Source organism: Erythrolamprus reginae, chromosome 2 (genome assembly GCF_031021105.1).
Source record: "Erythrolamprus reginae isolate rEryReg1 chromosome 2, rEryReg1.hap1, whole genome shotgun sequence".
NCBI lineage: Eukaryota > Metazoa > Chordata > Lepidosauria > Squamata > Dipsadidae > Erythrolamprus > Erythrolamprus reginae.
This window is the reverse complement of record NC_091951.1, coordinates 215,238,987-215,260,493: the sequence shown is the minus strand read 5'-3', so window position 1 is coordinate 215,260,493 and position 21,507 is coordinate 215,238,987. Positions and strand designations below refer to the sequence as shown.

The 21,507-nt window shown below is 41.1% G+C and overlaps 1 protein-coding gene across 12 annotated transcripts in view; it reads right to left on the bottom strand.

Annotated features, from left to right (window-relative positions):
• ILF3 (interleukin enhancer binding factor 3) overlaps positions 1–17,669 on the bottom strand; it is a 44,807-nt gene extending 27,138 nt beyond the window's left edge. For all 12 annotated transcript variants that reach the window (XR_011558200.1, XR_011558199.1, XR_011558201.1 and 9 more), the window contains exons 1-7: positions 17,478–17,669; positions 16,060–16,139; positions 15,760–15,983; positions 9,957–10,137; positions 7,362–7,509; positions 5,928–6,019; positions 5,477–5,572 (exon numbers count right to left, since the gene is read on the bottom strand). Coding sequence is in view for 8 of the 12 variants with exons in the window: in XM_070741798.1 (XP_070597899.1) it covers positions 5,477–5,572; positions 5,928–6,019; positions 7,362–7,509; positions 9,957–10,137; positions 15,760–15,983; positions 16,060–16,062 (744 nt within the window). In the remaining 4 variants the exon portion in view is untranslated. The remainder of the gene's footprint in view (positions 1–5,476; positions 5,573–5,927; positions 6,020–7,361; positions 7,510–9,956; positions 10,138–15,759; positions 15,984–16,059; positions 16,140–17,477) is intronic.
• Between the last annotated feature and the right edge of the window lie 3,838 nt (positions 17,670–21,507).

Genomic DNA, 21,507 nt, shown 5'->3' with positions numbered 1-21,507 from the left:
ATGATTAAGGTCTACCTATGATGTCAATTACTCTCTCACACACCTTTTTAAGGGGGAGAACTTGCACAATTAGTGTCTGACTAAATACTTTTCCCCCCCACTGTATATTTTCAGAGGTTTGATATTGTTCTAAGTACAATTTTCCCATTAGGAAAATCCAAAACTTTAGAAGCGAGGCGAACTGAGGAGAGGGGTGGGGTCAATGGCTGCGGCAACACGGGGCTGCCCTCACTCCTTTGAGGGTAGCCACAAATCCCCACCGTCCGGGGGTCTCAGTTCTAATGAACCGGGCCCAATCCTCCCTGAAGGGGAGGTGGCATAGGGGACACTACCGGGGTCTGGTTGGGGTTGCCAAACCCCCACCAGGCGAACCGGCCTGGTCTTGCGCCGGCGGTGGCACGAAGTCGGGCAGGTTGCAATGCCTGTGTTGACACCAGCCATGGACAACAATGCAACGTAGGAGACTGAAGAGTGGTAACATCTGGGAAGAAAACAAATATTAAACATTGGCGAGGTGAAGAAATTTCAAGCGGTGTGTTGGTGAGTTTGGAGTGCTAAAAGAATTTAAAAAGAACTGTTGGAGAATTTGTTACGATTAGAATTAGAAAAGCCAGAAATGGGTCGCAGCGGCTGCTCAAGAATGGAGGCATACAGTGGCAGCTTTGATTCAGCGAAATGCCTAATATTCTCTCTTCTTTTTTTGAAGAGTTTTAAAGGCTGTAAAAAAATATGGACTTTGGATCTGAGCTGATTTGGTCTTTCACTTGGAAGATTGTTTCTGTTTTGTCAAAAAAAAATTTCCTTCGTATTTGAGGAAATGACGTGTTGGTTTTGAATGCGATTCACCATCTTTGATTCGAGGAGCTACTGCATTGAAGAGAGCTAGACACTAACATTGCTATGGAATAAAAGAACCCTGCAGAGCTATTGTATAAGAACTGCCTAACAGAGTAAGTCATCATATACTGGATTCTTTCTTATTGTGACATTTACATTTGGTGATACAGACGGAGAAGATCTACGGAGTGGGAATTTGAAAGATAACATTAACATTAGCATTAACATTAACAGCATTATTGGAAAAAAGGACAGTATTATTTGAAGAAAGGAATCCTGCAGATATGAGTATACTATTTGGCAAGAGATTTTATCTCTACAAAAACTTGTTTCTATCAAAGTTAGCTTGGTCTTATAAACGGACTTCTTTTTGGAGAAAGAATTATGGATTTGAAATTTTTTGATAATATTAGCATCATTAAGGAAAAGAGCTCTTTGAAAAGATATTATATCACTGTTTTGGAATTAGGTTAAGATGGGGATTATTTGAATTATGATGGATTTAGATTATAAGAAAAATATAATGTAAGAGGGAATGTATTTCAGTTTGGAGACTGCATGGTTTGAGGAAAGGGGAATTAATATGAACAAAGATACTTATGTTGAGTATGTCGTGAAAAGGTTTTTTAGATTAAAAAAAATTTTCTGAGTAAAATTTAAATTTAAAATCTAAAGCACAAACTTTGAAATATTGAAATAATGAATAGAGATGGGTTATGGTGGGTTTTTTCTTGTTTAGGAAGATTGATATTAATGATTATTATAACTATATTGATTTTTATGGAGGAAAGGAGTGGAGTAAATCTAGCATTGGGAAGAATATAAGAAAATAATTTTAGGGAATTTAGGGTACAGCCAATAGGTTTTTATTAGGTATAATCAGCATGGAATAAGTACAAAAAATGGAACTAATAATGGAATGAATTTAGATGGATAAGTAATGAATTGCTTTTTGATGCAAATTATTTTGAAATGGAATTAATTTATTCAATTTATTTAAAAATATAAAAAGCTGTAAGATAGAAGATAAGGATTATGTTTGATGCATTTTTAAAAAAGATGATACTCATACAATATAGAGATTATTGATTATATACCTTTTTTAACGAATTTTAGAATACTCAGATTTTAAATTTTTTGAAAAGTGTACCATAACGATTGCTAATTCATAAAAAGTTATAATTTGATTTGGATCAAAGAGGGGGAAGCTTTCTTTTTATTTATCGGGATCAACATAATCAGAATAGGGCATGAGAATTCCGCTGGCTATGCAGCGATAAAATTAGAGAAGGGCATAAAGAGGGATTTCTTTCTCAATGTTTAAAATATTCTTATATATAAGGAAAGAGAAATTATTTCAGAGGTAATTAGAATTTACTAAATTATAGAAAATATAGACTATAATTTTAGAAAGGCGTACTAATTGTTGAAGGGCTATAACTTGAATTAGGATTAAAGTCTTCAGAGAGGGGCGGCATACAAATCTAAATAATAAATAAATAAATAAATAAATAAATAAAGGGAATTTCTTTTTTAATCTATTGGGATCAATATATTTAGGCTAGGGCATGATGATTCCGCTGGACATGCAGCAATAAAAGTAGATTAGTGCATGAAGATTTAGCTGGGTATGCAGCATTATACTTTGAAGTTGATTCCAGTGGGTTATTAGGGGACTTCTTTTTCTTCCCCCACCCCTTTTTTTCTTTTCTTTTTTTATATTAGATTTATAGATCCATGGTTTAAACTGGGTTGGAGGATATCAGGGGCTTTTGGCTGAACTTTAAGGTTTTGTGAATTTTATTGGAGTTATATGGAGGAATGTTGTGAAGTTGATAAGAAGAGGAAGGCTTCTTTCTTATCTCTTCCTCTTTTTCTTTCTTTTCTGGTTTGCACTCTTCTTTTTTCTCTTCTACTGTTTTTCTTCCTTTTTCTTTTTTCCTATTCTTTTTTTTAAATTCTTTTTATTCTCCCTTATTTCTAAACCTTTTTTCTTTTTACTTCTATTTGTTTATAATTCCTATATAAAGGAATTATCAATTAGGTTTTGTAATTTGGCTAATTGGGCGATATTGTGAGATATGAAGGTTTTGGGGGGGGTTTCCCCTTAAGTTTGTCATTGGAAGGTGTTTGGTGTTCTTTTTTAGAAATTTCTTATTAATGGGAGTTTATTATTTTAAAAGGTTATTAAATATACTTGAAAATTGACATAGAAGAGATATGGAGAAATTTGAAATTTTACAGCCTAATTATATTGAGGTATACAGTGATCCCCCGATCGTTGCGAGGGTTCCGTTCCAGGACCCCCCGCAACGAGCGGGTTTTCGCGAAGTAGCGCTGCGGAAGTAAAAACACCATCTGCGCATGCGCAGATGGTGTTTTTACTCCCGCAGCGCTAGCGAGGAGCCGAAGATTGGGGTTCCTGTTTTAAAACGTCGCCGCCGGCATGGGCGGCTTGCCAGCACCCCCCCCGGACCCCCAACCAGGGTTTGGGGGGCTGCTAGGAAGCCGCCCATGCCGGCGGCGACGTTTTAAAACAGCCGCGCCGCTTTCCAATGAGTCCCGAAGACAAACGTCAAACTTCCGCGTTTGTCTTCGGGACTCATTGGAAAGCGGCGCGGCTGTTTTAAAACGTCGCCGCCGACATGGGCGGCTTACCAGCCCCCCCGAACTTGGGTGGCCAGGCGAGCAGCGAGCAAACGGCGGGTGGCCGGGCGAAGGGCGGGCGAGCGGGTGCTGGGGAGGGCTTCTCGTCCTCCCGCCAGCAAGAGGGGGAGCGAACGGCGTGGGCAGGCTGCGGACAAGCCGTTCGCTCGGGCCGCTTCCCAGCTGAGTACTCAGCTGGGAAGCGGCCCGAGCGAACGGCGTGGGCGGGAGAAGGGCGCGCAAGCCGCGGGCGCGTGGGCAGGCAGGCTGCGGACAAGCCGTTCGCTCGGGCCGCTTCCCAGCTGAGTACTCAGCTGGGAAGCGGCCGAGCGAAGCGGCAGCAGCGAGGAGTTTGCGTGGGTGGTGGGGAAATTCCTCGCTGATGCCCGCCAAGAGGGGGAAGACCTAGGGAAGCCGCCCAGCAGCTGATCTGCCCAGCGCCATCTACGCATGCGTGCCCATAGAAAAAAGGGCACGCATGCGCAGATGGTGTTTTGACTTCCGGGTTGAAAAATCGCAAATTAGCCTGTTCACAATGGTCAGGGACGCAATAACCGGGGGATCACTGTATAGAATTTGGAACAGCTTAAAAGATGTTTTAGCTAATAGCATATTGGTATACCATAACAAAACTGAGCAGCTATTTTTTATCCAGATGTCAAAAGTGAAGGAGGTAGCATAGGTTTTTGCATACCATAATTTGTAAAATTGATGTATTGTAAAGCAATCTTGATGTTGTTGGTATTTTTTAATGTACTGTGATAGGAGAGAGAAAAATAAAAATTTATTTGCCAGGGGAAAAAAAGCGAGGTGAACAGAAGCCGGGGAGGGGCAGTGAAATAAATGATAGGGGGGTGTCCTGGAAAAATAAGGATTCAGGCCGGCTGGAGGAATAAATGGCAGGTGGGGTTCCTGGAAACGTAAGGATTCAGACCAGCTGGAGGAATAAATGGCAGGGGGTTTCCTGGAAACATAAGGATTCAGGCCAGCTGGAGGAATAAATGGCAGGTGGGGGTCCTGGAAACATCAGGATTCAGGCCGGCTGGAGGAATAAATGGCAGGGGGAGTGTCCTGGAAACGTAACGATTCAGGCCAGCTGGAAGAATAAATGGCAGGTGGGGGCAGTGTTGTCTCTAATGCGAGCAATGCACTCTAGCGCACACAACTCTAGACCTCAGCACAGGGTTTTTTAATGTTGCCCGGTGAAGCCAGGCACCTTTTCTCCCTGCCCGCCAGGCCAGCTGCCCGATCCGTTCCCCCACAGCAGCCAGCCGGCTGGCCGCCCACCCAACTGCCTGCCTGCCTTTGTGTGCAGTGTGGAGGTGGGAGCTATTCTGTTTTGCTCTATTCTAATCTCTATTCCAATCTCTGTTCTGTTCATTCTATTGTTCTGTATACTCTATTCTGCTTTATTCTTATCTCTGTTCTGTTCTATTCTACCCTACCCTACTCTATTCCAATTGATTCTATTCAAATCCATTCAATTCATTCTAATAGTATGAATTTTGGCATTAACCAGCTTGCTATAAGTAAGCAATGTATGTGAAGGGAAGAGGGGAAAAATCTAACAGCATCTACTGTCATTATGTATAGTATCAGATAGAATCACGGTAATAAAAACATTCTACAATAGACTATTCACTTCTCAAAGCATAGAACTTCAGGTTTAGAATTAAATCACTTATTAGAACCTTCATAGACAGGTTCAATAATATTTGACTGGTTAAGTTAAGCAACATATTTCTGAATACTCAAGACAAAATCTGGAAAAAAATCCCTAACTTCCATCATCTATAGAAGTTTATGCTGCTCAGAACTTGTTGAGAGAGCACATTAGTCAATTCACATAAATTTTGAAAAGATGGGGACATTTTAAGATTGCCCAACTTTACAGGTGTTTTTATTATTTAAAAAATTAGAACAGTCTGCCATTATGAATGGAAAATTTTTAACATTTTTAAACTGTAAAAGAAATTTTAACTTATTAGATTACCCATCCTCTAAGTGGAGCCCAAGTAGGAACACGGGTACAGAGATCTCTCAGCACTCTGATGACTATGACACATGATTTCAAGCCATTTGCCCTGGCCTAGAACAAATTAATAAGCAAGAAGAGGTCAGTAATGAATGTGAAAATCAATGAGACAAAACATACACTTTTGTAGTGCTACTTTGTCAAGGGTAAACTATGTTTACATTTCCATAACCTTTTATTTCTATATTTTTTGTTACTGTGTATGAAAACTTACTCTTAGCACAAAGCAGCAACTAGGAATTATGTCATTTCTGAAAACTAAATTCATCCAGTGCTTCTTTAGCAACTGCATTTAACAGCTGCTAAGTTCTGCACATCTACAACTCACAATAAGACATTTTAACAAAATTAGGCAATTACAACTTACAAGTTTTCTACTTAAAGACAAATATAAGAACAAAATGCAAACCTGAAACCACTTGGCGTGTCGGAGTGACGCCAAGGCAGCAAGGCATTTCTGCCTGTCCAGAACGTCCGGTGAGTCGTTGACTGATAGCGTTTCTATTCGTGGGTGGAATAAGAAGACAAGGTACAGTTTGACCAAGGGGGTTCTGTCAGGTGGAGAAGGGATGAGGCAGCTTCCTAATGGGCAGCTGAGGCTCCCCGAACTCTGATCTAAAGCCCTGTACCTTAAAGTATAGCCTCCATACATTATTTTTTTTCATCCTTATGAAGTCACAACTAAGGAGAACAATGTGAGGCATTAACTCATTTTTATACAGGTAAAGAAACCTTACAGAAAAGGATAGCTATTGCAACCAGACTATATAACTAGACTAACCAACAAAATGGAAGGTTAAAATTAGATTCCCACTCTAAATCTAGTAGTGGTACATAACTAAGAACTTTTCTACAAGGAACCCTTTCCGCCCACAAGGCTTGACTGCCCTGGCCCCAGCCCATGACAGAATGTGTCCTGTTGGTCAAAGGTCCAGCGTCCCTAAAATTGACAAACTAGAAGGCTTGGTAGATGTGTCAGATATCAAACCATAAACAATCAGGGAACAAATAACAAGTCTGTGCTGCAGCAAAACTGTAGGGGAAAAGCCTGGGTTTTAGACAAAGCAAGTTCAATCATTTAAAAGATGTCAGTGTTTTAGCATACTGCTCTCCTGGGTGTTGTAAATACATTGTTAAATTACACATCAAAATGTCAGTGTAAATTCTACTTCATATGATCCAGCAATTAAATTGTGTGAAAGCCATGCATGAGAATAGCTACTGCGTAATATGCTAGACATATTGTAGTATCACATATTAATGTGAACTGCTTTCTGTAACTCAGGTGTAAATTGACTATAATTATATATGTATGTGAATTAGCCCCTATTTAAATAAAACAAAAAAATATATCTTAATTCAAAACTCTGCATTGTGTTTTAAAATTCAATTGAATACTCCAAAATTAAGGAGAAATAACATGGAAAGATAATCATTTTTGCTGCAACACAAACTGCTTTATGTAATACACTCAATTTCACGAACATGCAAGTTTTTAAAAGTAAAATGCCAATATTTTAAAATATTTTGCTTTGCACATGTATAATCTATAATCATTATTCACATTTAATTAAAAAAAACAGTATTATGCACAAGTGAAACAATACACTTGCAGAAAGGCTAGAGCAAAAGGTCTAAATGTTTAAAAAAGGCATTTCATTTGGAAATGTCATTCAAATTCTAGAAGCTTGTGTGATCGTAATCAAGAAACTGTACAACATTGTGACAAATTGACTTGCATGAAATTGCTCTGCCTAATCAAGAAATTGTACACCATAATAATTAAGCAAAATCAGTCTGAAAACTCATTCTGGGGCTGCTAGCAATTTTCAGTCTTCCATACCTCCAGCTAACATTTTTTCCATTTCTTCTCTGACAACAGGGGATGTCAAGTGAATAGTAAGTGTCAGTGGAGGTTCTTTTGTATTCTTAATTGTAATTGCAGCATCACTGACAGATTGAATAATTTCATATTTGTCTTCAGTAATAGTCTGAAACACAAGAAAATACTTTATATTCTTAACTTTTTGTCCCTTCGAAACATTAACGTTCATGGACAAAAACAGTCCTTTCATAATAATTAATATAATCAATAGTAATGTATTTATTTATTTATTTGACTTCTATGCTGCACAATCCCGAAGGATTCAGGGTGGCTTACAATAACAGAAAAAGTACATCATGGCCCCCAGGCCTGCCAGCAAATCCAGGTCTTTGTAGCCAGAAGGCCAGCAGGGTGGGAGCAGTACGGACATTTGGGGGGGGGGGGAGGAGGAGGAAGAGAGAGGAGATGGTTCCAGAGCCAGGACAGCCACAGAGAAGGCCTACCCCCGTGGTCCTGCCAGCCTGCACTGCGTACTCAACGGGACCCGGAGGAGGCCAACCTTGTGTGATCTTATTGGTCTCTGGGAGGTATAAATAATCCGGCCCTAAGCCATGGAGGGCTTTATAGATAATAACCAAAATCTTGAATTGTGACTGGAGACCCATGACAGTTCACGCGGCAGCATTCTGGACTATTTATTTGCAGTCTCCAAACACTCTTCAAGGGTAGCTTGAATTTAGGATCAATAGGGATGTCCGCCTTCTATAGCAGCCAAATCTTCAAAGTAGTAGTATACAAAGTAGCATACATTACCATCTTAGTAAGAAAAGTTTCCCTGGGAGGGAGCAAGAAACCAATTGGTTTTGAGGACAGGCCAACATTGAAAAACAGACTAAAACCTTTTCTCCTGTTTTTTTAGTATCTTCCAGATATGGAATGAATACTGAGGAGGAGGAGGTACTGTACTTGGAAAAAACTGCTAACAGTGCTGATTTACATTATATTTATATTCACAGTAGTAAATAAACCATTATTGAGAACCACGAAAGAGTATTTCCCAAACAATCTAACACTATTCTGTAGTATGTATTGTTCTAAACAATGCTAACAGTGATATTTATAGACACTGAAGCCAAGTAACTTGAATGATCTGATTTAAATATCCAAATAGTTAAGCACAAATACAGATATTTTGCATACATATTATAAATAAATGCATGTATTTAATATAACATGGCATCACATCTGCATAATTATCAGGAGATAACACAAGGAGACAATTTCAGTAAACATGAGTATACCAGTGATGGCGAACCTATAGCATGGGTGCCAGAGGTGGCAAGTAGGGCCACATCTGCTGGCACACAAGCTATTGCCCTAGCTCAGCTCCAACATGCATGTGCACGCTGACCAGATGATTTTCAGCTCACATGGAGGCTATGGGAGTCCGTTTTTGGCTTGCAGAGGGCCTTCAGGGGAATGGGGGAGGGCATTTCTGCCTTCTCCAGGCTCCAGGGGCACCTCTAAAGCCTGGGGAGGTTGAAAAACAGGTCTACTGGGCCCACCAGAAGTTGGGAAATGGGCCATTTCTAGCCTTCAGAGGGCCTCCAGGGGGAGTGGGAGGCCATTTTCATCCTCCCCAGGCATTGAATTATGGGCGTGGGCACTCGCGCACATGTGATATGTGTCCCCACATACCTTTGGTACCCATGGGAAAAAAGGTTTGCCATCACTGCCCTAGACTCACAACAGTTCACTTAATGATGTCCAAAGTTATGTCACTGAAAAAGGTGACATGAGTTTTTCACACTTATGTAGCCTCCATATGGTCACGTGATCAAAATTCAGATGCTTGGCAACTGACATATTTATCATGATTGCAATGTCCATGGGTCATGTGATTCCCTTTTGCAAACTTCTAAAAGTGAAGTCAATGGGGAAACCAATTTCACTTAAATGTGTTATAACTGAAGATTCACTTAACAACTGGCAAGAAAGTTGTAAAATGGGACAAAACTCACTTAAATGTTTCACTTAGCAACATACATTTTGGGCTCAATTGTGGTCATAGATTGAGGACTATCTATATTTAAAAATGCCCGGTAAATTATTCAATGCCTAGAAAGTTTTAATCATGAAGACATTGCAACACTACTAAGAGTACTCTAAATAGCTGTAGGAGGCATCATAGCACCTTAAAGAGGTTCTAATTTATGAACTATATGAACACTGCAAACTTGCTGGAATAGCAAACTTCAAAGTTAGTCCAGTAACACAGTACCAACAGTTCGTTATATACATAGAGCCGGGGTGGCGCAGCAGGTAGAGTGCTGTACTGCAGGCCACTGAAGCTGACTATAGATCTGAAGGTCAGCGGTTCAAATCTCATCACCGGCTCAAGGTTGACTCAGCCTTCCATCCTTCTGAGGTGGGTAAAATGAGGACCTGGATTGTGGGGGCAATATGCTGACTCTGTTAAGAAGTGCTATTGCTAACATGTTGTAAGCCACCCTGAGTCTAAGGAGAAGGGCGGCATAAAAATTGAATAAATACATAAATAAATAAATATTAAAAATATTAGGATAGTAAACATTAACCTATTTTTATACTCACAGAAAGCTGTGTGCTGAGATTATCAGCTACTTTTTCCAAAAGACCAATAGTAGGTTTCTCTTTACATAACAGAACCAGCTCAAGATCCAGATCTCCCTTCAACAAGAGGCCTTTTGCTACAAGACCAACACGCATCACTCCACGAAGTGTCCTAGTCAAGTGTTCTGTAGTCTTCTGCTCACTATAAATATATATAAATATACATGTTTGCCAAAATAAACCAAATCTTCCTTTATATGTTGTTCAGACAAACTTTCAATGAACAGGAAAGATGCTGTTGATTAAGCTGCAAAGCTGTAATATTAAAGTGTGTATTGGTTCTTGAAAGCTCATTCATTTAGAATCAGACCATGACTCAATATATTATCAACCAATTATTTTTTCTATTAATTATCCTGCACAAGGATTATAGCAAAATTATTTTGTCTAGCTGTTGAATGTTTCCATGTTGTAAAGAAACACAACTGAAAGTTTATGCAATGCTTTGTATTGTTCAATAATATTCAAGTCGAATAATCATGTAATATTTCCAGCACTAATATTTATTATGGCTTGAAGCTATGGTCAGGCACACTTAAGTTTCATTTCTAGCACAGGTTTTATTTGTCCAGTGCTGCTTGAAAAAAGAAATGCTTATTTTTTTAAAAATACATTATTTTATGTTGCAACAGGAGATCCATGACTTCTCTCCAAAGAAATATCTAAACAAGATACCATATTTATATATTCCATGGAATTTGTTTAGTTCTTTTTATCTAACTCTGAAAATCAAAAGCAATTTTCCTTTGTTCACTAAATATGTTAGCAGTTTTTCCGTAACGTCATTTTTAGATATACAGTAATACCTCGTCTTACGAACTTAATTGGTTCCGGGACGAGGTTCGTAAGGTGAAAAGTTCGTTAAGATGAAACAATGTTTCCAATAGGAATCAATGGAAAAGCCAATAATGCGTGCAAGCCCATTAGAAGAATCTAAAATATTAAGGCTTAAAAAAAAAAGCAGCGGCCAGATAAAGCTTTCTTCTCTCTTGAGCTCCATGAGCCTTTTCTTCCCATTTTTGTCCACCTCTCCTCACCTCCCCCACACCTTTCTCTTCCCTTGATCTCCATGAGCCTTTTCTTCCCGTTTTTGTCCACTTCTCTCTCCTCACCTCCCCCACACCTTTCTCCTCCCTTGAGCTCCATGAGCCTTTTCCTCCTGTTTTTGCCCACCTCTCCTCATCTCCCCCACACCTTTCTCCTCCCTTGATCTCCATGAGCCTTTTCTTCCCGTTTTTGTCCACTTCTCTCTCCTCACCTCCCCCACACCTTTCTCCTCCCTTGAGCTCCATGAGCCTTTCCCTCCTGTTTTTGCCCACCTCTCTCTCATCTCCCCCACACCTTTCTCCTCCCTTGAACTCCATGAGCCTTTTCTTCCCGTTTTTGTCCACTTCTCTCTCCTCATCTCCCCCACACCTTTCTCCTCCCTTGATCTCCATGAGCCTTTTCTTCCCGTTTTTGTCCACTTCTCTCTCCTCATCTCCCCCACACCTTTCTCCTCCCTTGATCTCCATGAGCCTTTTCTTCCCGTTTTTGTCCACTTCTCTCTCCTCACCTCCCCCACACCTTTCTCCTCCCTTGAGCTCCATGAGCCTTTCCCTCCTGTTTTTGCCCACCTCTCTCTCATCTCCCCCACACCTTTCTCCTCCCTTGAACTCCATGAGCCTTTTCTTCCCGTTTTTGTCCACCTCTTTCCTCACCTCCCCACCTTTCTCCTCCCTTGAGCTCCATGAGCCTTTTCTTCCCGTTTTTGTCCACCTCTCTCCTCACCTCCCCCACACCTTTCTCCTCCCTTGAGCTCCATGAGCCTTTCCCCCTCCTGTTTTTGCCCCTCTCTCTCCTCATCTCCCCCACCTTTCTCCTCCCTTGAGCTGCATGAGTCTTTTCTTCCCGTTTTTGTCCACCCGTCTCTCCTCATCTCCCCACCTTTCTCCTCCCTTGAACTCCATGAGCCTTTTCTTCCCGTTTTTGTCCACCTCTCTCCTCACCTCCCCCACACCTTTCTCCTCCCTTGAGCTCCATGAGTCTTTTCTTCCTGTTTTTGTCCCCCTAACTCTGCCCAGCTGAGCGCCCGTTTTTGCGATCCTGGGATTCCCCTCCTGGGATTGATTCCCCGCATTGCAAAAACGCAGAAGTCAGGAGGTGGGGTTTCCCATGGAGGGGAGCCTCAGGGGATCCCAGGATCACAAAAACCTGCGCGTGGCTTGCAACGAAAGTCCGGAGGCGGGGAATCTCAGTGGCGGCTTGGCAGGTTCGTAAGGTGAAAAGTTTGTAAGAAGAGGCAAAAAAATTCTGAACCCTGGATTCATCTCGAAAAGTTCGTATGATGAGGGGTTTGTATCATGAGGTACCACTGTACCTCTACCTAGGGGAATTTTAATGTCAGCCTCCGAGGAACATAATTTTCATTCATAATATTGCAACCCATCATGAATCATAGAGTTGGAAGGGACTTCAGAGATCTTTCTAGTCCAACCTCCCGTTCAAGATAAAAGCCTTATATCAGGGATCCCCAAACTTTTTACACAGGGGGCCAGTTCACTATCCCTCGGACTGTTGGAGGGCCGGACTATAAAAAAAAAAAACTATGAACAAATCCCTATGCACACTGCACATACCTTATTTTAAAGTAAAAAAATCATATATGTTTATGTTTTGTTTTTAATTTTCTTTTGTTAACATCTCATTGGCTATACAAGGTTTTCTTGGCTTATAGAAAAATGTATAAAGAAAGAAGGAAGCACTTTGGCATAATGGTTAATAAGTTAGAAATATAATTGGTGTTGTAATTTTTGAAGGAACATTAAGGAGGGAATTTAATTAAAAGAAAATGTAACTAGATGACAAAATTAGAAAAATAAACTTTTGCAACCCTTTATTAGTTACTAACAAAATACGGCATTTTATTCATGGAAAATTAGATGACACACTGTATTGTTTGAAAGTATGTTGAGAAAAATTTAAAAAATTACCCCCCCCAAAGGTTCTTCCTTCCTGTCCCTCTATTCATTTCATTCTTCCTTCCTTCTTTCTTTCCCTCCCTCCCTCCTTCCTCTCCACTTCATTCCCTCCCCTTTCTTTCTCTTTTCCCTCTCTCATTCTTTCCCTCCAGGTCTCTGTGTATTTCTGCCTCCCCCCCCTTCTCTCTCTCATTTGTTCCTCCTCCCTTTTTGCTCTCATTTTTCTCACCTTAATTTTGGGTGGGGGGTGCGGCTGTGGTGACAGGCAAAGAGCCGTTTTCTTGCTGGGGGGGGGGAGGCTGAGTGCAAGCTTTAAAAAGAAAGACTGAGTGAGGCTGAAGCAAGAGATCCAGTTTGGGCAGCGCCTTCACCGGGCAATGGGAGTGATCACCCCTTTCCCCCCACAGAATACACACACACACACACACTCCTGCAGCGCTGGCCAAACTGGAACTCTTGCCTCGCCCTCCCTCCACCTTTCTCTTTAAAGCTCACAGTGCTTAGCTTCCTCCTCCCCCCATGGTGGGGCGCAGACGGTCACCCTGAGGCATATCAGCTAAACAGTGCCGGCTCCATTACGCGGGGGTGGAAAACCCAGCACTTTGCCTGAGCGGCCACTGATAGCGGGTGGGCCGGTCAGACAGCGGGCGTCCCGCATGCGTCCCGTGGGTCACCCCTTGCCCAGGTCTGCTCTAGAAGGTAGTTTTTGAGGATAAGTAACCTTCCTCATAGAAGCTGGTAAGATAGAGCCAAATGAACAATTGTTTTCAACGTTCTTTTGTTTCAACCTTCTTTCAGCCTTTATGTAATTATTTTTCCATCCATTAATTATAATCTCAGATGTATTCACATAAACACAATGACTTTGTCCATATACTAATTTCTTATTAGTATTCTACCAACATCTCGCACCAAGTATTCCTTTTCATGCTTGGATTTTGGAGTTTGTTTTTCCCCAAAATATCCTTTACTCTCTCATGCAGAATAAGAAAACTTTCCTCTCAAACAAGCAGTAAAGGAAAAGCAAGATAACACTGCAAATGGGAGATAGAACAGGTACATAAAATAAGAGAGAAAATAGTAAGAGTATCTATTCACCCTGGATAAGTACAAATCAACTGGATCAACCGCATTTTGGGGCGGTTCCAGTTGGGGATAGGCAGTGGCAAGAGATCCCCATCTGGAACAGCCCAAAAATATGATACGTAGGCCAAAAATGCAACACATGGAAGTTGCAATGTGCTGTGGTGATCCCCACAGCCTGGAATGGGTCTAAAGTCTGTTCGGAGGCCAAAAACGTAACACACGAAGGCTGAAAACATGAGGCAGAGGTGATGATGGTCTGTGGCAATCCCTGCATTCTGTAACAGTTGATTGGGAGTATTCCTGGAGGCCAATCCATCCACTAATCAGCGACTTGTTCTGAATCAGGCTGTGATAACGTGCTGAAGCCGATGGATGCTGGTATGCAGAGGCAGAATTTTTTTTGTTTTCCTCCCCCAAAATTAATGCGCGTCTTATACACTGAAAAATATGGTGATATACTTGGACTTCAATAAGACATTAGTATTAAACTGACTATGAGGTACACAGTTTATGGATCATAATATTAGTATAGTTAGACCATGTACAATTGACACTGTATTTTATTATAGATTTTAGCTTGTTATTTATTATTTTATACTAGAATTCTTAATTGTATATTTACCAAGTGTTTTTATTTGTTCTGGTCTATCTATATAACTGAGTCTAAGGAGAAGGGCGGCATAAAAAAAAAAAAATCAAATAAATAAAAAATAAATTGAATTGAAATGGTAAGACATTTGATAAAATAGATCACAATCTACTACTTCTAAGTTAGAAAAAATTGGGATAAACCAGCAGTGGGTTGCTACCAGTTCACTGGTACCAGCGGTGGGAGGCTCTGCTCACCCACCATCAGAAACGCTCTGCACTATGTTTGGTGTGCACAAGTTCTCAAACCGGTAGCAAAGGTAAGCAAAACCCACTACTAGGATAGACCACCACCAGATGGATTTAGAATTGGCTGACCAACCACATCCAGCATCTAGTTCTTAATGAAACTATATCTATATGGAGGGAAGCATACCTCAAGATTCATCCTTAGGAGAAAAATAACAGTCCTGCATTTAGGCAGGCAATGGTATTGAATATATTAAAGGAAATGAGCACTCAGATTTGATTTCCAATGCAAAATGGAACAAAACAAACACTGGATGTATTGAAGGATATTTATGAATAAGGGATTTTAATTTTAAGAGTATCTGCCATAGATGTGAAAGGAGATGCACTGTATATCCATATGAAACTAGCTAATGTCTTAACAAAGTAAAAGAGTGGCTTTTATAATAGACCTCTCTTAAGGCTTGGAACAATTTTTTGAGAAAGGACAAAGAAAAAAAGAAATCAAGCTCTAGAATATTATTTGAGGTGATTAAAGATTAAGATTGCTAAACTAGGATTGCTTGACAAGGCTTTATTTCTAGATGTGAGATGAAATATGGAAAAAAAATCATTTGTTGTATGTTAAATGAAGATCAGCCATTAAAATCGTTTATATGGAGAAAGTCAACTTTTTAATATTTCTTTTTTTATATTTTTCTTTTTCCCTTTCTTCTCTTTTTAGTATTTAGTATTTTTATTAGTCTTTATCTTTTTAAATTGTAATGTTCAATAAAATTATTTTAAAAATTAATGTAAATGGCAATATGGCCACTGGCATGTCAAGCAGAAGAAAATTATTTTCAAAAGTTGTAAAGAGCAAGTTATGATTAGTTACATACCTTCCTTCTTTGTTCTCTTCTTCAGGTACAGTCTCCATGGTGTCAGGTTCTGATTGCTCATTACCTTTCTCCTGCTCATTAATCCAGTCAGAAACAGCTTTGAGAGCACGTTCAGTGTGAGAGACCATGTTTTGAACTGCCGTCAGTTCTTCTTGAGTTGGATAAACAGCAGAATGCTTTGCCATTACATGGCGGTCATCATTTACAAAAATGCGCATTGGCCGCTGAAATTTAAAACATAAAATAAGTAAAACAAAAATACATGGCATTTCATTTCATTTATGAATGGCAAATTCTTACCATTTTGCTTCAGATTCTTGATGAATTTTCTCCAAAGAAAATATTTCTTCTAAGCTGTACCAGCAGTGTTTTCAGGTACTCTGAAATGATTTAAAAAACAACCCCGTCAATTTCATTGAACAAGAAGGTTTGATAGAGAATCAAACAGTTATATTCCTTAAAAATATGACTGCACATCAACCTAAAAGTAGAGTGGTTTCTAACAGAACTCTTGACCAAGTAGTACAGAACTATTTAAAATATGGAGTTTACTAATGATTGCATCCCCAAATAATTGAATTTCTGCCATACAATTCAATATATACTTACTTCAACAAAACACACTGAATTTATGAAGATCAAACACAGCCACTATATCCTCAGTTTAGTCTCAACTTTTGATACCTTGGAGTATACAATTTGTAAACTGAGAAAATATTCACTATATTAATCTCATACCATATTAAAATCTCACACCATATATATTAACAAGCCCGAAACAATCTGCCTTATCATTCGATTGATAATTATCAGCAAACATTGTGCAAGACGAAATTCGAACCCTGTCGTTACCCCACGAGGGAGCTGGCCTTACTGGCAAAACCTTCCGATTTAAAATGATTATTCCTGCCAGCCGTTATACATCCGCCAGGGCCTAGATTATGTATCCTCAAGAGAAAAGGTGACAAGTTCATGCAGCAATTTTTCCCCACGTGTTTGGAGCCTTAAATCTATACAAGTGGCTTCTCATAAGGAGGATGGCAAAGGACACACAATGGGAACTTTACTAGATATGGAGTCGAGAAAATACCGCGTACTCTCCACAGAAAGGCAAAGGCTTCCAAGGAAGGCGGGAAGCAACAAACCGCAGAAGAGCAAATATACGAAACTAGAGGGTCGATTAAATCATCAGTATCTGGAAAGAAACCCACTCTTTCCAGATACCTAAACCAACTCTAAACCATAAACCACTCTTTTCCTTCAGGGAAACTTGAGAGCAAAAGCAGCACCCCGGAGAAAGATGTCCGGGAGGGAAGAGAGGAGGCTGCGGTAATGAGACATCGCAAAGGCGCCATTGTGAGATTCCATTCCAACACCGATTCAAGTTTTGGAAGACCTGGAGACCAAATAAGCGCGCCTAGTTCCAAATATTGCCCGCTTCCCCTTCAGTCGCTCACGCGCCATTACTATCCTCCCCGCTCGCTCAACCACCTCTCGTCTCCTGGCCCATCCGCCGCCATTTTGTTTCCTCCACACAATGGAGCGCGCGCGGGTGCGGAGCCAAGGAGGGGAGGCGGTTCTCCGCGACCCGTAGACCCATCCATCCATCCGCTACGCCACCCCACTGACACGCGTGTTTCACGGAGGGTCCGAGCAAGCTATTCCCCTGAGCGAATCCTTGGAGTTAGCGCTGCTTCGCTACGTGGTAATCTACTTACCGACCGGGCAGGGCCCGTCGAGGGTGACCGGTAGTATCTCCACGCAAAGCGTTTCTTGGATCAGCCGTTCGGCGACAGCAGAAGCGGCGACAACGTCGATTTCGTTCGGTTCTAACTGCAGCGTGGGGGGAGGGGTAGCAAGGAGAAAGTGAGATTGTTCGCCCACGTGATCCGGAGAGAATCTTTTTCTCCAATGAGAGCGGAGAGAGGAGGCGGGAAGTAAATCTCGCAGAGGGTTAGAGGGTTAAGAGAGAGCGTTTCTCCTTTTTTCTCCGCCCTCTTTTCTGCCTCCATTTTATTTCTCGTTTTGAAACGTGATTGTACTGATGTAGGGCTGCGCTGATTTCAAGCATTCTGTGCTGAATGCTGGGTGGTCTTTTCCCTAAGTTACTTTGATGCAAAGAGAAACGGTGACAAAGCGAGTAAAAAGATTAGATGTGACGCGTTCGTCGCGAGCTTGTGCGCGTTAACTGGTAGACAGTCTAATTGGAGGGAATACTATTCAGTCTCCCTCATGAAAGAGCCTTCACAGTTAAAAGCATTAACCTGAAATTTACTGGGAAGCGAAAGGTAATGAACATAGAGAATACAACTTCCTTTAGTATGCTGGTCGATTAGCAAGCAGCAACTTTTTGTACCTTTGATACTTCTAAACTCATCTTCGGAGACTGTATTAAAAATGTTTCCGTAATCAAAGTTTAGAGTTTAAAGTGTAAGAACTAACAAACTTTTAAAAAGTAAAATATGCGGGATAGACTGAAGGCTGTGTAGTCCAGACACCTACCAATCAGAACCACAACAACCAAAACAAAATGTCATCCCTAACACCACAAACGAAGACTAGGAAAGTGCGCCCCTTACCAACCCAAAACCTACTCCCAATACAAAGCAAATCTCAAATGCATAAATGCAAATTATTAAATGCGAGAAGTATAGTCAAAAAGATGTCAGAATTCCTCCTCCTTGACTCCTCAGTCTTTGATATTATCTTTGTGAAACATGGCTTAATGCATCCTACCCAGACTCCATTATTACAACAAGGAACTATCTTGTCTCGTTACAATGGCAAATCCCGCAGAGGAGGTGGGGTAGCTATATTTTACAAAAAATCTCTGAAACTAAAAAACATCAAAGTTGTGCAGGATCCAGCAGACGTGGTTGGTAAATCCACAGTAACTGAATTTAAACATGCCTGGATAAACATATATCCATCCTAAGATAAAATACAAAAAATAGTTTAAGGGCAGACTAGATGGATCATGAGGTCTTTTTCTGCCGTCAGTTTTCTATGTTTCTATTTATCCCTAAATACCACAATTCACTTCTTACTCTGCTAGAGAGCTCCTGATTATGACATCACACATGCAAACAAATTATCAGCTCTACTAACGTGCGCTACCCACTGCCCACACCCCATCATTTTTCTTGGTGACCTCAACCTACCACACATTAACTGGACATTAAATGAATGTAGCAGGGAACCTATCCACTCTACTATATATAACACAGTCACCAGCCTGGGACTTGACCAACTAGTAACTAACAATGCTAGATTAGATAACTGTCTGGATCTCATCTTCTGCAACAGCAAAAGTACAATATATGGCTTAGAAATAAAAGAACCTTTTTCCAACAGTGACCACAGCATGATAAACTTCAGTCTCAACCTAAGCCACACTAAGATCCACCCAAATAACGCGACTTTCAACACTACAAGCAAAAGGAGGTGGCGAATCCCATGATGGGATTCCAGGGGCGGAGCTTTGATGTCATGGAGACTCCTTCCAGGCTGGCCGAAACGGGGAGTTGAGGAGGAAATAAAGCCATGGGCCAGGAAGGAGTCTTGGTGATGTCAAAGTCCCATCGTGGGATTCCCCACCTCCTTTTGCTTGAAACGCCATTCCCCAGGTGGGGAAATTTTGGGCTTGGAGGCGGTGCGGCTCTCCCCTCCCTGTTGCGCCCATTGCCTAGGGCAGCCCGCGGCCGCCTGTCTCCTTTTTACGGAAAAGGCTTGGACACCGCAGCCATGCCTTTTCCATAAAAATAATTTGATTTTTTTAAAATAATTTTTTTGTGGTCAGCTGCACAGTTCTGTCATTGACAGGATTCGAACCCAGGACACACACAAATATTTCCATAAAAATAAACCTGGATATCTCAGATTTTCACAAGGTGACACCCCTTACAAGGAACATGCACTTAGGCTCCCAAGAACCATCTGTGCCAAAAACAATTGTTTTCCCATCCAGCTGCACAGTTCTGCCATTGAAAGGATTCAAACTCAGGACACACACAAATATTTCCATAAAAATAAACCTGGTTATCTCAGATTTTCACAAGGTGACACCCCTTGCAAGGAACATGCATTTAGGCTCCCAGGAACCATCTGTGCCAACAACAATTGTTTTCCCGGCCAGCTGCACAGTTCTGCCACTTGATAGGATTCGAACTCGGGACACACACAAATATTTCCATAAAAATAAACCTGGATATCTCAGATTTTCACAAGGTGACACCCCATGCAAGGAACATGCATTTAGGCTCTCACAAACCATATGTGCCAAAAATAATTTTATTGATGGGGACCTCCAGTTATACCATTGACAGGATTTGAACACAGAACAGACACAAATATTTTCTTAAAAATACACCTGGATATATACATACATACATGAATTTTACAGCTGTTGGGGGGGAGGTGGTAGTGATGGTGGTAGCAAATACTCTAACCACTCACTCAGGTGGTGGCACAGCCAAGTCCCATGGGATCCATGCCTGGTTCATCTTAAGGAATGTAAGTATGCCCACGTTGTCTGTGGATAGGTGGATTCTTTTGTCAGTGATGTCATCTCCTCCAGTGCTGAACACATGCTCGAACAGGACACTTGCCACAGGGCAGGCCAGCATTTCCAGGGCATACAGGGCAAGCTCTGGCCACGTGTCCAATTTACCTACCCCAAAAGTGAAGGGGGTGGAGGCATCGCTAAGTACCATGAGACGCGTGGACAGGTAGTCATCTACCATGCATGTCACATTCTGCCTTCTGGTATTATGGCCTATCACATCCGATGGTGAGGTTTGTGTGGGACGATGGAATAGGTTTTCCCACATTGTGGCCATGTTCACCCTCCCCTGCGAGGTGCTGCCCAGTGCCCCTGCTGGGTTGGTGACTGTGTCCTACTCCTACTCCATGTGCTACCACTGAGCCCTCCAATTCCTGTGGGAACTCTGCCACTAGTGTATCCACGAACGCATGCTTGTACTCTCTCATTTTGCACTCCCACTCAAGTGCTGGAATCAAGGAGGTGATGATAATAATAATAATAATAATAATAATAATAATAATAATAATTATTATTATTATTATTATTATTATTTATTAGATTTGTATGCCACCCCTCTCCGAAGACTCTGAAGATGTTGTCCTTATAATGAGGATCCAGCAGGGTGGCCACCCAGTAACTGACAGAGGTGACGATGCAGGCTACCCTGGGGTCTTTGCGCAGGCACTGGAGCATGTAGTGGCTCATGTGAGCCAGGCTGCCCTGAGTCAAATATATATTTTTTAAAAGTCCCCCATCCCAGCTCCTCTTCTCAGTTCCCCCCTTAACATTCAGCTCTTCTTGTATTATACTTATATTATACTATTTTCCTTCACCCATAATGAGGGGAAGGAAAACCTGACACAAAAAATAAAGAAAATAGAGAAAAGATAAACTTCACAAAAAAGAAACATTACAAAAAAAGAGTGTCATTAAGTTTTTCATTTCATTAGTTTCTTCACATCTGTGTCTTAGCTTCTTCCCTTTCTTTTTCCTCAGGGCTGTGACCTGTGCTTCGAGTTGCCTGAGCTGCTCATCCCTTCCCTTCTCCTCTAAATCAATTTGAAGGGGGTTGTCCGGGGTTCCTCTTCCACTCAAATCATAACAGGCCAGTTGTCAAGGTTCCAAGTAATACATCCCCAACTAGTACTCCAATGCAGGCATATTCCTCAAATTTTATTATTATTGCCAATTTGATTATTGACATA